Source organism: Limanda limanda, chromosome 16 (assembly GCF_963576545.1).
Source record: "Limanda limanda chromosome 16, fLimLim1.1, whole genome shotgun sequence".
NCBI classification, from domain to species: Eukaryota; Metazoa; Chordata; class Actinopteri; order Pleuronectiformes; family Pleuronectidae; genus Limanda; species Limanda limanda.
In genome coordinates this window covers 2,652,883-2,666,152 of record NC_083651.1, presented here as the reverse complement: position 1 = coordinate 2,666,152, position 13,270 = coordinate 2,652,883, and the positions used below count along the sequence as shown (strand labels likewise).

Below are 13,270 nucleotides of genomic sequence, written 5' to 3'. Positions count from 1 at the left end.
TTTTAAACCCTTGTTTGATTGTTTTCGTGCATTGTGATAAAATAAAATTGTTTAAATGAGGATTTTTCCACTTTTTGCAAATTTCCGTGTATTTCTAGTCAGGCAGAGAAACGGCGGCCTCCTCCACTGCGCATGCGCGCTCTAGAATCTTCCTCCTCACGTGTGGACGTGAACCGGCTCAGTGACGATCCACGCTCCCTCGGACCCGCAGCAGCTCCACGCAGAACCCCGACCCACGAACACCTCCTCACAGACATGGTAAGACCCGCTGGAGACTCAGGGGGACCGGGGACCGAGGGGACAGAGGACACGGGTCCATCCTGTGGTGGTGGTGGGGGTTAGCATTAGCTGCTAACGCTAGCTGCCGTTTTACATCCACTGACAAGGTCAAACCGCTGAAAGTCACGTTTATCATCGTGTTTAATGAACTGTGGAAACACGGTGGAGGGTAAGGAGGAGGGGGGGGGGGGTTCTGGGGCTGTCGCCGGGGATCGAACCCACAACGTCGTGACGAGTGGACCTGCGGGACCATCCTCAGAACCTGCTCAGAGAATTAGAGTCCTGTCACTGCAGCAAACACATGGAGCAATGAATGAAGTGTGCAGACAGGAAGTCAAGCTTAGTGTTTATATTCATACTTTAAATCTATTATTCTGCTTTAAACATGCTGCGTCATTGAAGACTAAGAATTACACTCGTGTCATCTTTACTCGAGCTGAATCAATAAGTCGATTGATTGACAGCTGTTGGAGTCATTGGTAAAACTACAATTCCCAAAAATACTAGTACCTACTCTTAAATGGGAACGATAACACAGAGAAACCAGTTTTGCCAACATAGTCCCATAAAAAGAAATAGTCGAGTCACTATCTCAGTCAGATTAAATCTCTGTCAGCTGCTGACATGTGATGGAGACGATGTTTGCAGCAAACTGATCATTTAGTTTTTATTTGCTGCCATTGAGAAGCAATTAATGTGGATTTGGAAAAAGTACTCTATAGGTGATTATTATAAAGCACAACCCCCATTAAAGTTCTACTTGCACAACTGTGCTTGTTTATAGGACTATCAGTTATTTAGCACATTCAGATTATGTCAACATATGATAATACTAAAATATTGGTGTTTTAGAATACGTTTTATAACCCAACAGTAACAAAACCATTGAGCAGCATTTAGATAATATGCAGATGAATGCAGCAATAATTATATTCCAATAAATAATGATTAGTACTTACTCTGTACTAAATGGGGGTACTTTATCTTGAAACTGAGTTTTTCCACTCTGTGCTATTGCTGCTTTTACTGTTTGACAAACTTCTTGATGTTAATGCTTGATTATATTTGAACAATATCCAGAATGACCCGATCATGATTAAAATTGACGCGATGGGGAGATTATTTCACCAGAAATCATCATCATAACAGTTTTATGGAACTGGTTCTCCTCAAACCACCTTGTGTAAGGAGCAGAGAGAAGCTTCTGGAAAACCAACCGGCCCTGACTGTTATCTAGTGATGGTGAAATCCTGGAGGTCATTTCATCCCAGTGAAGGTCGTTCAAACTGAAACCCTGAGATGCCTCCAGGTTATCAGTGGGCAGGCCCAGTCCTCCCCCCTCCATGGGGTAAAAGGTCACCGTGAAGGATAACTGCCGGGACCCCACCATGTCTGCCACCCCCACCCCCCCCCCCCCCTTCCTCCACCTCCTCCCCCGGACGACCTTCACCCAAGGCCGCATCTGCTGCTTTTTTAACTGTCGTCAGCTGCTGTTTCAAATCAGATTAAACTGCTTTGAAAATTTAACTTGAGTGACTTCACACAGACAGCCCCTTGTTTAATGTTTACACTCTGTAGACCTATCACTCCTCTTTCTTTTCCTCCCTCATTCACAACAGAGCAGCTACAAGTGCTGATTAATCATTACCTAATTTTACATCTGATCTGTGGAATCAATCACATTTTAATTCAAACTTAAACTTGTGCATTTTTATTGTAGTTGTTTGATTAGTGGATGATTTGAATTGTTTAAGTGAGAAGTTAACGAGAAGTTAACATTTGTTAATATCTGAATACTTTTGTTAACGATTAACACAAGAATCAAGATGCTTCACATAAGTGGAAGCAGCCATATTATTGTGGATAATAACAATGAAGTACTAGTACTCAGAAAAGTAATACTACATACGTATTAACTGTAAATGTATTTAAAAGTTGGATGCAACTATCCTGGATATCACTCGTTTGAGTAAAGAATGTCTACCTCACACGAGCTACATTTTTAAAGTAACTAGTTCCTGATTTATGTTGAATATGTCTGTCTTGAAGTAAGTTAAGTGGGATTTTAAAGTTTCATTTCACAGACTTAAAACTTGTAATTTAGTGGGTTTTGTGTAACAGAGCCAGTATTTACCTCAACACCGCCCCTAGTGGTCACCTTGTGTTGTCACATCAAACCTCAAGGCCTTTCACTGAAGAAGTGTAACCTGATAATCATCGGCTCATTTCTTTCTTTCCAGGCCTTCAGAAAGTTCCTGCCCATGTTCGACCGGGTGCTGGTGGAGCGCCTGGTTGCCGAGACGGTGACGAAGGGCGGCATCATGCTGCCGGAGAAGTCTCAAGGCAAAGTGCTGCAGGCCACCGTCCTGGCCGTCGGGCCTGGAGCTGTCAACCCGGTAATTCTCAGCCTGGTTTAATCTATATCTTTATTATTTTCAAGTTCTATACATTTGATTGATGAATTTACAATAGAATGATATATTTGTACAATTTATTTTTTCTTTAGAAAGGAGACCTGCAGTCTGTCAGTGTGAAGGTCGGAGAGAAGGTTCTCCTCCCAGAGTACGGTGGAACTAAAGTCGTGCTGGACGACAAGGTGCAGTAAAGTTCAAACTGTATCGGTTCTGATTTGTTTCTGTTGTGTCTTCTTTGGTTTAATTTGTGCCTTTCTTATTCTGTCCTCCAGGACTATTTCCTGTTCCGTGACGGAGACATCCTCGGTAAATACACCGAATGAGTCTAAGTCCATGTCAACCCCCCCCCACCCCCGGAGAGAAGAAATTCAGTTGCCGCATTCGTGTCTGTCTTTTCTTTTTTTTATGTTTTTTCAATTGTAAATAATTATGATCTCATTTTGTTACAATAATAAAGTTGAACTGTGGATTGTTCTTGTTCTGTCTCATGATTTCATGCTGCGCCTGTTGATATTCACTACAATCTTGAATTATAAGTTTGTTATGTAGTTTTGGACTTTTCCCAGTCGACAGAACTTTAATTTATTTCCATATAAACAAACAGAAAAGGACAAGACATGAGTATGGAGATTTATTTCCAGCTAAATCACACTTGATCTCACCTTGACGGATGTAATCTAAAGTTTTATAGATGACGCAAAGCTGAGAAACTGTCAAACTAACAGAAACAACAACTTATTAGAAAGTGAGACCTTTGTTCTTATTGATTCACAAACGTGTATAACTGGTTTATCACTGAAGAGACATTAAAATAATGATTAAAAAAAACTGGTGCAAGAGTTTTTGTTCTTTGTTCAAACTACAGAATGGAAACTTAATTTAACAATAGATGAACAGAAGCACAGACGCCCCTGGACATAGACGCCACTGACTGAAGGTTTGTGTGTCTTTATGGTTAACTTTATTAATCAAGTGGGTTTTCTTGAAGTTTAAGTTTTTTCTAAGATTTTTAAGTGTCTGAGACTTTGTGTGTCACATCGATATGTAGTTGATTTTTGTTTCCTTTTGTCGTCTAGTCATCGATTTGTGTGTCTGTTGTTGATTTAAGTCTTAGTAGAGAACTTGTGGATTGATTTTCCTCTGTTACTTTTTATGAATGTGTTTGTCTCTTTGCAGCCTGTTCTTGTCTTTAGTAAATGTATTGCGTCTCTGTAGTTGTAGGTCTTTGTTATTCATTTTATGGTCTTGTCTCACTTGGCAGTTTTGTCTCTGTCCTTTTATGAATGTTTTTCTCCTGCTTGTTTGGGGCCTTTTTCATCAGTTTTATCTTTATGGAAATGTTTTGTGTTTTTGTAGATTTGAGTATGTAGTGATTTGGTCTCTTTGCAGATGCATTCTCTATAGTTGTCTTTTTGCGGATGTGAGTCTCTGTGGTTGTTTTTTCTCTTTGTAGATTTGAGTCTCTGTAGGTGTTTCGTCTCTTTGTAAATTTTAGTCTCTATAGTTGTTTCGTCTCTTTGTAGATTTGAGTCTAGTTATTTTGTAGATTTGAGTCTCTAGTTGTCTTTTTGTGGATGTGAGTCTCTGTAGTTGTTTTTTTAGATTTGTGTGTCTGTATTTTTTTATTTTGAGTCTCTGTAGTTGTTTTGTCTCTTTGAAGATATATTCTCTGTAGTTGTTATGTCTCCTTGAAGATTTGAGTCTCTGGAATTGTCTTTTGTAGATTTGAGTCTAGTTATTTTGTATATTTGAGTCTCTGTATTTGTCTTTTTGAAGATTTGAGTCTAGTTATTTTGTATATTTGAGTCTCTGTAGTTGTTTGTATATTTGAGTCTCTGTAATTGTCTTTTTGTAGATTTTACTCTCTGACCTTTCAATAAGGAAAACATCTTCCTCGTCGTTCTTCACAACAGGTACAAACTAGGTGAAATACTCGTGTGCAGTATAAGTACACGGATGAAGTACAGTACAGTACAGTTACCACGAAGTGAATCACCGACACGACAACAGCGCCTGTGACGAACATCCGGGTATTCTGTCGAGATGGTCATGGCGGAGGGTTCTGCAGTTCTCAGGAGGAATCGGCCTGGAACCAAGGCGAAGGTTTGTTTCCAGCCGCCGGAGCTTTCCCGCAGGGGGTCCAACATGTCGGCCCCACGGACCCGGGGAAGCCGCTTCACCTGAACCGGGTTTCTCCGGTTCAGGTCTCTGATCCGCGGCTCGGTCCCAGACAAACACAGGAAGGGCCGGACCGGGAAGCGTCCAGCTAAGTTAGCTGCTAACCGCTAGCTGCTAACTGCTAACCACTAGCTGCTCCTCCGTCTAGTTCCTGGATTGGAGTCGAGAGCGAGCCCAGGTTCTGCCTCCTCCCCTGGATATCCATACTGGTTTAGTGTCACTGGTTTCATTAAGAACTGGATCCGGTGGTGGACAGAAACCACACACAAGCGCATGAAGTTAGCTTTGTTGCTATTTAGCTGCGTACGCTCGTTAGCTTTGCAGGAAGAAGCCGCATCCCGGCTACCGAGCTAGCTAGTGACAAGTTAGCTTCTTAGCTGTGATAGCTTGAGAAAAACAAAGATTATTATTAAAATATTTCCCACGTTAAACTTCTCCAGTCTCCAAACAGTTTATTCCAGTTGACTTTCACTGGAGTCGTTCGGTGAATTAACAACAGGCTGGTTATCGTCTCTGAAGTTAGCTTCCGATTCGGATCCTTCTCTAACATGAACCTGGATTTTAAACTAATCAAACTCTTCCAGGTCATTTAGTTTAGAATTAAATAGTTTAATGTTCACTGGGCTTCTGTGGGTTCGAAGACAAAAGCTGTGAAATCCCCATTTTGTGTCTGTGTGTGTTGTTAATGTAAACAAACTTTCTCTAGTGACAACCTGTGATTTCATCTGGTATCAAAGTCAACAAGTCCAGTTGGGTTTCATCTCCACCTGATCTGATGTCTGAGGAATAGAAATATTAATACATTACAAGCTTTCACCCGTGTGTTTTGAATGAAGGAGGTTTTTCAGCTATATCTTGTCTCTTGTAGAGAAAATCTGAAAAATGTCTAAAGCTTTGAACCAGCATTTCTAAATCTGCACTGATACAATAAGTTAAATCAGTGGCTCTATATGGTCATTTCTCCCTTAGATCTCTCTCTAGCTGACGAGTCAGAAGTTAACTCCATGTCCATGTTTGTTTAGTTGATTGTGGGTCGATATTGTGCAACAGCTGTGTTATCTGCTTCAATGTGCACTTTGTCCACTTTGACGAGAGACTGAATGTGTCCTCCCTTCCTGTGCAGGACTTCTACAACTGGCCGGATGAATCATTCGAGGAGATGGACAGCACGCTCGCTGTCCAACAGGTGTGTGCTCATGTTGCCTCCTTTTAAACAAGTGGTATAGAATCTATTAAATCACATGCATGAGTCAGCTCCCTACATAATCCTTTATTTCATTCCATATATCTATAGATATGAGTTTTGAATAATGGTCGTTTTGATTTGTAGTTGTTTCCATCACAGGCTGGTTGATAAACAAATGCAACGATCTCTTCATTAAAAGCTGTTGCTTAAAGAGGATGTCTACTGATATGTGTTTATGAATCTTGTTTCAGTACATTCAGCAGAACATTAGATCAGATTGCTCCAATATCGACAAAATCCTGGAGCCTCCGGAGGGTCAGGATGAGGGGGTGTGGAAGTATGAACACCTCAGGTGAGTGGGGAAAATACTACGAGTACATTTTTGTATAGGGTCTTGTTAGCCTGCATTAGTTATTCGTGAAAATAACTAAATATTTTTACCCCTACAGGTTCATAATGAGCCAAATTTGTACACTTCTTATAATAACATATAATATAGAATAATTGAAAGGGTTCTTTCCTGATCCATACCACATCCTTCAGTGTCTTGTGATAATCCATTCAGTTGTCTTGCATAATTGCAGTGATCCCAAACTTTGACAAGCTGCTGGTTTCTGATCAAATCTGACAGAACAACTCACTCATTCCTGTGTTTTGTTCTTTCTGGTTAATTCCGGTTTTTCAGGCAGTTTTGTCTGGAGCTCAATGGACTAGCTGTAAAACTGCAGGTAAGAGATCAAACTGAACAAATACACACTTTGACTGAAAGGATTTGTTCCTGAGTTAGGCAAGTCTAGACTAGTATTGTTGTAGTACTAGTTTTATTTTTGGACTGTCTCTCCTCCTGCAGAGCGAGTGCCACCCAGACACCTGCACCCAGATGACGGCCACAGAGCAGTGGATCTTTTTATGTGCTGCCCACAAGACCCCCAAAGAGGTGAGCCGGTTCTATGTGAACCCCTCTGCCTGGTTCATTCATATCCGCCTGTGTGTAAATAACAAGTAGAAGCCGCTCTTACTCACAGTTGTGTGTGTGTCTGGTTTTGTTCTGCTTCATCCACAGTGCCCTGCCATTGATTACACCAGGCACACGCTGGACGGAGCTGCCTGTCTTCTCAATAGCAACAAATACTTCCCCAGCAGGTCAGTCTCCTGCAGCTCAGCCACTATGATTGATAAAGTATTAAATATCAGTGTGATAATGTGAAATGTTTGGCTCGTAGTGATGAACCTACAGAGAATAATCAGTTGAGTCTGCTGCTCACAGAGTCTTGTAGTGAATCTTAGAAGGTTGGAGTGTGACCGGAGATCCAACAGTCACTTTGCTTTAAGAAAACTGACCCGATCCTGACTGGATATTGTTGAAACAGCTGCCATCTATGTCTGATTTGTCCTCCTAGGGTGAGCATCAAAGAGTCATCAGTGGCTAAACTCGGCTCCGTCTGTCGTCGCATCTATAGGATATTCTCTCATGCCTACTTCCACCACCGCCAGATATTTGACAAGTATGAGGTAGGTGTCATTGGAAAAGGCTTCTGTTCGGCTAATAATGAATGCAGTGCTTTATGGACGGCTGTGGCTGAGGGAGTAAAACGGTCGTCCTCTAACCAAAAGGTTGGCGGCTCGATCCCAGTTCTCCATCTGCATGCCGATATGTTCTTCAAGATGCTGAACCCCAGATTGACCCTCAGAATGAAAAGTGCTGAATGTGTCTGTGAATGGGTGAATGTAAAACTGTACTGTAAAGAGCGTTGAGTTGTCATCAAGACTAAAAAAGCGCTATATGAATACAAACCATTTATTGTGGGGATGATTCTGCAAAGCAAAATGCGAATGGTGGGATTTTTTTGTTTTAATTTGCTGATATAGTCCAGTTATAAAACACTCCCAGGGTTGGGGTCAGTTAGCTCAGACATTATATTTTTTAATGATATTCCAAAACTTGGGTCTGGACAGTTTCTTGAGTTTACTTTTCATATATGAAAAACACAGCACGAGATTATCCAGGTCAGATTTGATCACAACAGCAACAGGAATCAGAAACATGTTGAAAACATTCAGGTGGCTCTGGGTCGAGCAGCAGGAGACAGGACATGACGTTAATGACGTTTTTTTTACGAGCCCATAGACAAAATGCTCTTGAATCTTGTCTGTTTTTCCAAGTTTTCAACTTCGTTTGCATTTTCTACATGTATGGTTCCTCATTGTTATCCTGGGATATTTATATTCTTCCAATTTTACGTCTGTCACGTGTGAGCTGTATTTTCACAAGGACTGACTTGGGGTCTGGGAGGAAAAGTCCTCTTTGCTTTCTCAAACACAGCCTCATGGAAAGATTTCATGAAAATGTCTTGATTCCAGTGCATTTCTGAAAGCAGCTAAACACTCATACACCTCACATTCAAAACAGCTCTGCCAGTTCGTTAAATAAATCTTTATTCTGTATTGTTATATGCAGAATTCTGCATTTTCATTTAAATGAAGATAACAATCCGTTGCTGCTGCTTCATTGTTTGGTTTATTGGCAGGTGGCAACCAGATCAGAATCAGAATTTATTGCCAAGTAGGTTTACACCTACCTGGAATTTGCTCTGGTTATTGGTGCATACAATGAACAAAGAAACATAAAAACACAATAAATACACCACACATAAGAAAAACAATAAAAAACAATATATATTTACTCACTATTTACTTCTTATTTACTCACTTTTTCTAATATTTATACAAAGTAACATTTATTTAGACATAAACATATCTATATAAAAATATATAAAAGATATAAATGTCAAGGTGCATTACTACTACTGTATCCCTTATTGCCCAAGGTGTATATTACCACATGGCTTTGAACGAAAGGCCAGACTTGTTGCCTAACAACGTTTGTCATTATGTTTGTGTCACTTTATATTGGCTTTGATCGTTTTAATGTCGAAAGTTTCCTATGACCTTTAACATGTCTTTGATGAGGTGTGGTAATATACTAAGACATTTGTTGCGACTCCTATAAACCGAACTAAGAACAGGATTCATTAGGAAGAGCTTGCAAGACTTGCAATCAATAGATGAGTAAAAAGACAGATTTTAGTTAAGAGTTTGTGAGAAGATTCAGCTTCACAATGGATCCATCTCCTGAATTAGAGCTACCCAGCATAACGGTCAAATCTATTCGCCCGCACATTGACAATGTCTTCACCAAGCTAACTGCGAATGAGTGGAGGCAGTTGAAATCAGGTTCACCGAACAATGCCACCAAGTTTCTGTTGGCAGAACTTGTCATGAACATGACATCGACTGTGGCCTCCAAACTGTTAGCGACTTTGGGATGTGAAGGCATGTCCGTGACTGTAGAGAAGGTCCAGTCCAGTCTGGGAGACGCACTCTGTCAAAGTTTAGCACCGGGCAGCTCAACCAACTCTGAGACTCTGGGTCAATTCACAGAGTTGGTTGCAGAGGAGGTGACAGAGAGGGTCAACGCCAGCCTGAGTTCCTATTCCACCAGCACACAGTCCAGTGGGCCGCCACAGTGTCACCAGACCACACCCAACAAACTGGAGAAAATGGTCAGTTGTCTTTGTAGAGTGTTGAAGAGATCTGCCTGTGACATCGAGGGCGCGTTCAAGCCAAGAAAGCGTAGTCAGAAGACATTTGAGCTTTTAAACAAGCCTCCTCAGGGTAAATCAGCCTCTTCAGACTTTGACTCCCCATCATTCAGTCGTTACTCTGAGAGAGCTTCGTCCTCAGGATCAACAGTCCGCAGCAGCCGTGGGAGAAGTGAGGCGGTCCAGGAAATCCTGATGAAGGAGGTGAGCGACATCATCGAACCCCTTGAGGATGAAATGTCCGAATCGGACCTGAGTGGGCTGATATCTGAATCTTCTCTCGAGTTAAAAGCTGCTGCAGATGAAATCTTTCAGATAATTAATGAAGAGGAGATCGTCAAATCATCTGATTCGTGTCAAGGCTCCAGAATCTCAAAGAGCCCCAAAAGGTTTTGGAAAGGAGTCGGGCAGAAGATCAAGAAGCTTTTGGCCAAGTTTTTTGCCACAGCATCGCTGCTCAAGATGGGGACACAAGTCCGGAAGAAGTTCAGTAAGGAGACACAAGTCCAGAGGAGCGAGTCCGTCAAGTCTCTGATGGACAGTGTGGAGGTTCTTCTTCTGACTGAGACCAAGAACAGAGTCTCACCTGCAAACGCCCCCGTCCTCACCGATGTCCTCTACAGGTACATCACAACCGACATCTTAGTGACGAGTCCAGTTGAAGGAACGAAAGCGCCCGTCCCTAAGAACCACAGAAAGATGTACAGGGACATACAGGAGAGAGTGATCAACTTCCTGCCCCTGATGAACTGGTGGTTCTCCAAACAGGCCAGTGACTACACCAACAGGGTGACCTCCGCTCTAATGGAGATTGAATCCATCGTAGGGTCTCCGGTCTCACAGATCGACACGGCCAAGGAACGAGAAGAGTCCCGCAAGAAGATGTTTGTCAGTCTCCTCATCGACCAGCTGGTCACTCGCGTGTATGAAAAGTCCAAAGTCAACTTGTCCTGTGGCGAACCAACAGACGTCACTCAAAACATGTTTGAAAAAACATGGGCCGAAGTCCAAGATATTGACTTTGACATGTCCACAAAGATGATCGATAAAATCCACAAGGCCGTGTACAAGGACCTGTGTAAGAAGTGGGCGTGTCCAGAGATGCTGCTTCTCTCCATTCGTCAGAAGGAACCAGAGGTGGAGAGAAGAATCGCCGCCTGTATAAAACGCATCATGTCCAAAAACACCTCCAGATTCTGCTCCTGTTGCCGATTCTTTAAACGGTAGAAATGCTCTTGATCAGCGCTGCCGCCATTAGTCGACCTCATCGATGAAAATGAGTCAACATCAATATTTGAAACCGCATGTTTTTATTATTTTATGAATTTACTGTTTCGATTTCTAAAACGTTTAATTTCAATTCATTATAACAAATGTTCTTCAATATCACTACGTAACGCCGGGTTTACACCGGACACCAAAGCAGCCGGCGATTCTGCTTTCTCCGCTTGTTGTTGCATTTAACCCGTTCAATGTCCTGGTTTGGGGGCAAATGATGATGGTCTCCATAGCCCCCCCATCCCTCTCTGTTTCTCTCACATCTGCTCGTGTGCTTGTAGTGGATGGGCAAAGGGGGACACTTTATTATGTGATTTGGAAAATTGGGGAAATTAAAACTACAGGAAAACAGAAGGGGAATACAAAGTATAGGATGCATATTTGATCATTTATATAATATAAAATGTCATTAATATCGTTTAAGAAAAAAATAGACTCAACCCCGAAACCATCGGTGCATCGCAGCCCATGTGACCCGCACAAAGGTTTAACGGGCTGGATAGGAGGCGCCTGGCTTTCGGAAATGAAATGAAATGGTCAATTTTATTTTTTTGGAGGAAAATTAATCGACTAATCTGTAAAATAGTCGACAGATTAATCGATAGAAAAATAGTGGTTAGTGGTTAGTGGCAGCCTGCTACTGATTTAAATGAGGCTCCAGTTCATCACAGCCAACCAAAAACAAAAAGTCTGCTTGAAATGTTTTCTTGAACCATTTTCTTTCAGAACTGTTAATAAAGAAAAAAAAAAAATACTTGTCTTACTTCTGTCTGTTCCACCGATGTAGTTATTCACCAGATGAATAAATTCTGGTAAATAAAAACGTAAGCTACTTGCTAGCAGCTGTTTTCCTGCTGTAGTCTCACAGACTCACTCTTGACTGTTTTCTAGGGGCTGGCAGGAAAAGTTTTTTGGACTAATGTCCTCAGCAGCTGACTTGGACATTTGTGCTTTCTTACATTTTTCTTACTGGAAAATGTTCGGAAATTTTCGTGCATGTTTGAAAGCAGCTTTAACGACGACTCAGGCTGCAGTTTCATAGCTGTGATCTGTGTGTGTCTGTGTTTGTGTGTCTGTGCAGAACGAGACATTCCTGTGTCACCGGTTCACACGCTTCGTAATGAAGTACAACCTGATGTCCAAGGACAACCTGATCGTGCCCATCCTGGAGGAGGAGGTGCAGAACACGTCCTCAGCCGGGGAGAGCGAGGCCTGAGACGCAGCCGCTGCCACACAATATCTACACATTACAGAGGAGACGCATTCACACACAGACACACACACATGAATCTATATGTATACACATTACACACACTACAGTGTATTAAGGCTCCTGTCCAGTAACACTGTTCCTGTCCCTCCTCCCCTGTCACCTGTGTCCAGAGGAGGTGAGAGGAGTCACTCCTTTCCTGTTTCCCTCTCTGCTCCTTCAGATTCAGGCCGTGTCTCTGGAAACATCTCCGCTCCAACACCTCCACCTTTTACTTTATTCTTCTTTAAGCAGCTGGATTTGCAAAATCAAAACAAAACTACGTAACCATGGTGACCTGTATTGTTGACGAAGGCACACACACTGACAGCCCCCCCCCCTGTATATAAGCCGCCCCCCTTTCTCTTAATCAATCCACTGTCATATTTCCTGATGGTGCTTCACTGTCTGCTTCTGTTCTGTTTGCTTGTTGCCTAGCAGCCTGTTTTCGGGGGGGTGGTCCCATGAGACGGATTCTGTAAATTAGCCGGCTCACGTAATAATGCTGTTCCAACACTTTGTAGGTGTGGCTTGTGTGGTAGTGAACAAGGAAAACCTTCCTCTCTCTCTCTCTCTCTAGCTTCGTACGTGTTCTAGCAGTCAGGTGTTCGGCCTCGGAGTGTGTAGGAGTGTGTAGGCTAACTCTGATCCTGCTTTGTGACACGCCCCCCCGTTTAATACCGTGTGAAATGTGCCTGATGCTCCGCCTCCCCCGACTCTGCTGTACGCCGGTTTCTACCGATCTCAACATTCGACCCGTTAAGGCCACGAGGAAGTTCTGACTATCGGCAACATTTAAATATCTGAGCACAAACCCCCCCCCCCTCCCTCGTTAAGTTATTTTGTGGGAGGAGTCTTGTCAGTCCAACCCACTATTTTTTTTTTTAATGGACTAAACAATTTTGTTACTGTTGACATTTACATGATGTCTGTTAATAAAAAAGACCTATTATTCAGACTGGTGGTTTTTATATTACTGAAGTTACATCCACACTTATTTACAAACATTTGTGTGAATGTCAGGAAAATAACTGACGAGAAACTAAAGTTACACTTGACAAATAAAAGAAGCAAAATGTACAAA

General features: G+C 42.1%; 1 protein-coding gene across 3 annotated transcripts; it reads left to right on the top strand.

Moving 5' to 3' along the window:
* Positions 1 to 133: 133 nt before the first annotated feature.
* On the top strand, positions 134 to 13,144 carry LOC133021340 (MOB-like protein phocein). Of its 3 annotated transcripts, XM_061088141.1 has the most exons (9): positions 134 to 258; positions 2,520 to 2,675; positions 5,995 to 6,057; positions 6,309 to 6,409; positions 6,743 to 6,785; positions 6,908 to 6,994; positions 7,121 to 7,200; positions 7,458 to 7,569; positions 12,019 to 13,144. In XM_061088141.1, exons 1-9 carry the CDS (start codon positions 256 to 258, stop codon positions 12,151 to 12,153), a joined length of 780 nt encoding a protein of 259 aa, XP_060944124.1. In that variant the 5' UTR covers positions 134 to 255; the 3' UTR covers positions 12,154 to 13,144. The 3 variants fall into 3 exon arrangements, with proteins under 3 accessions (XP_060944124.1, XP_060944123.1, XP_060944122.1); XM_061088139.1 differs by lacking the exons at positions 134 to 258; positions 2,520 to 2,675 and adding an exon at positions 4,709 to 4,796; XM_061088140.1 differs by lacking the exons at positions 5,995 to 6,057; positions 6,309 to 6,409; positions 6,743 to 6,785; ... (2 more) ...; positions 7,458 to 7,569; positions 12,019 to 13,144 and adding exons at positions 2,786 to 2,875; positions 2,966 to 3,167.
* The last annotated feature ends 126 nt before the right edge of the window (positions 13,145 to 13,270 follow it).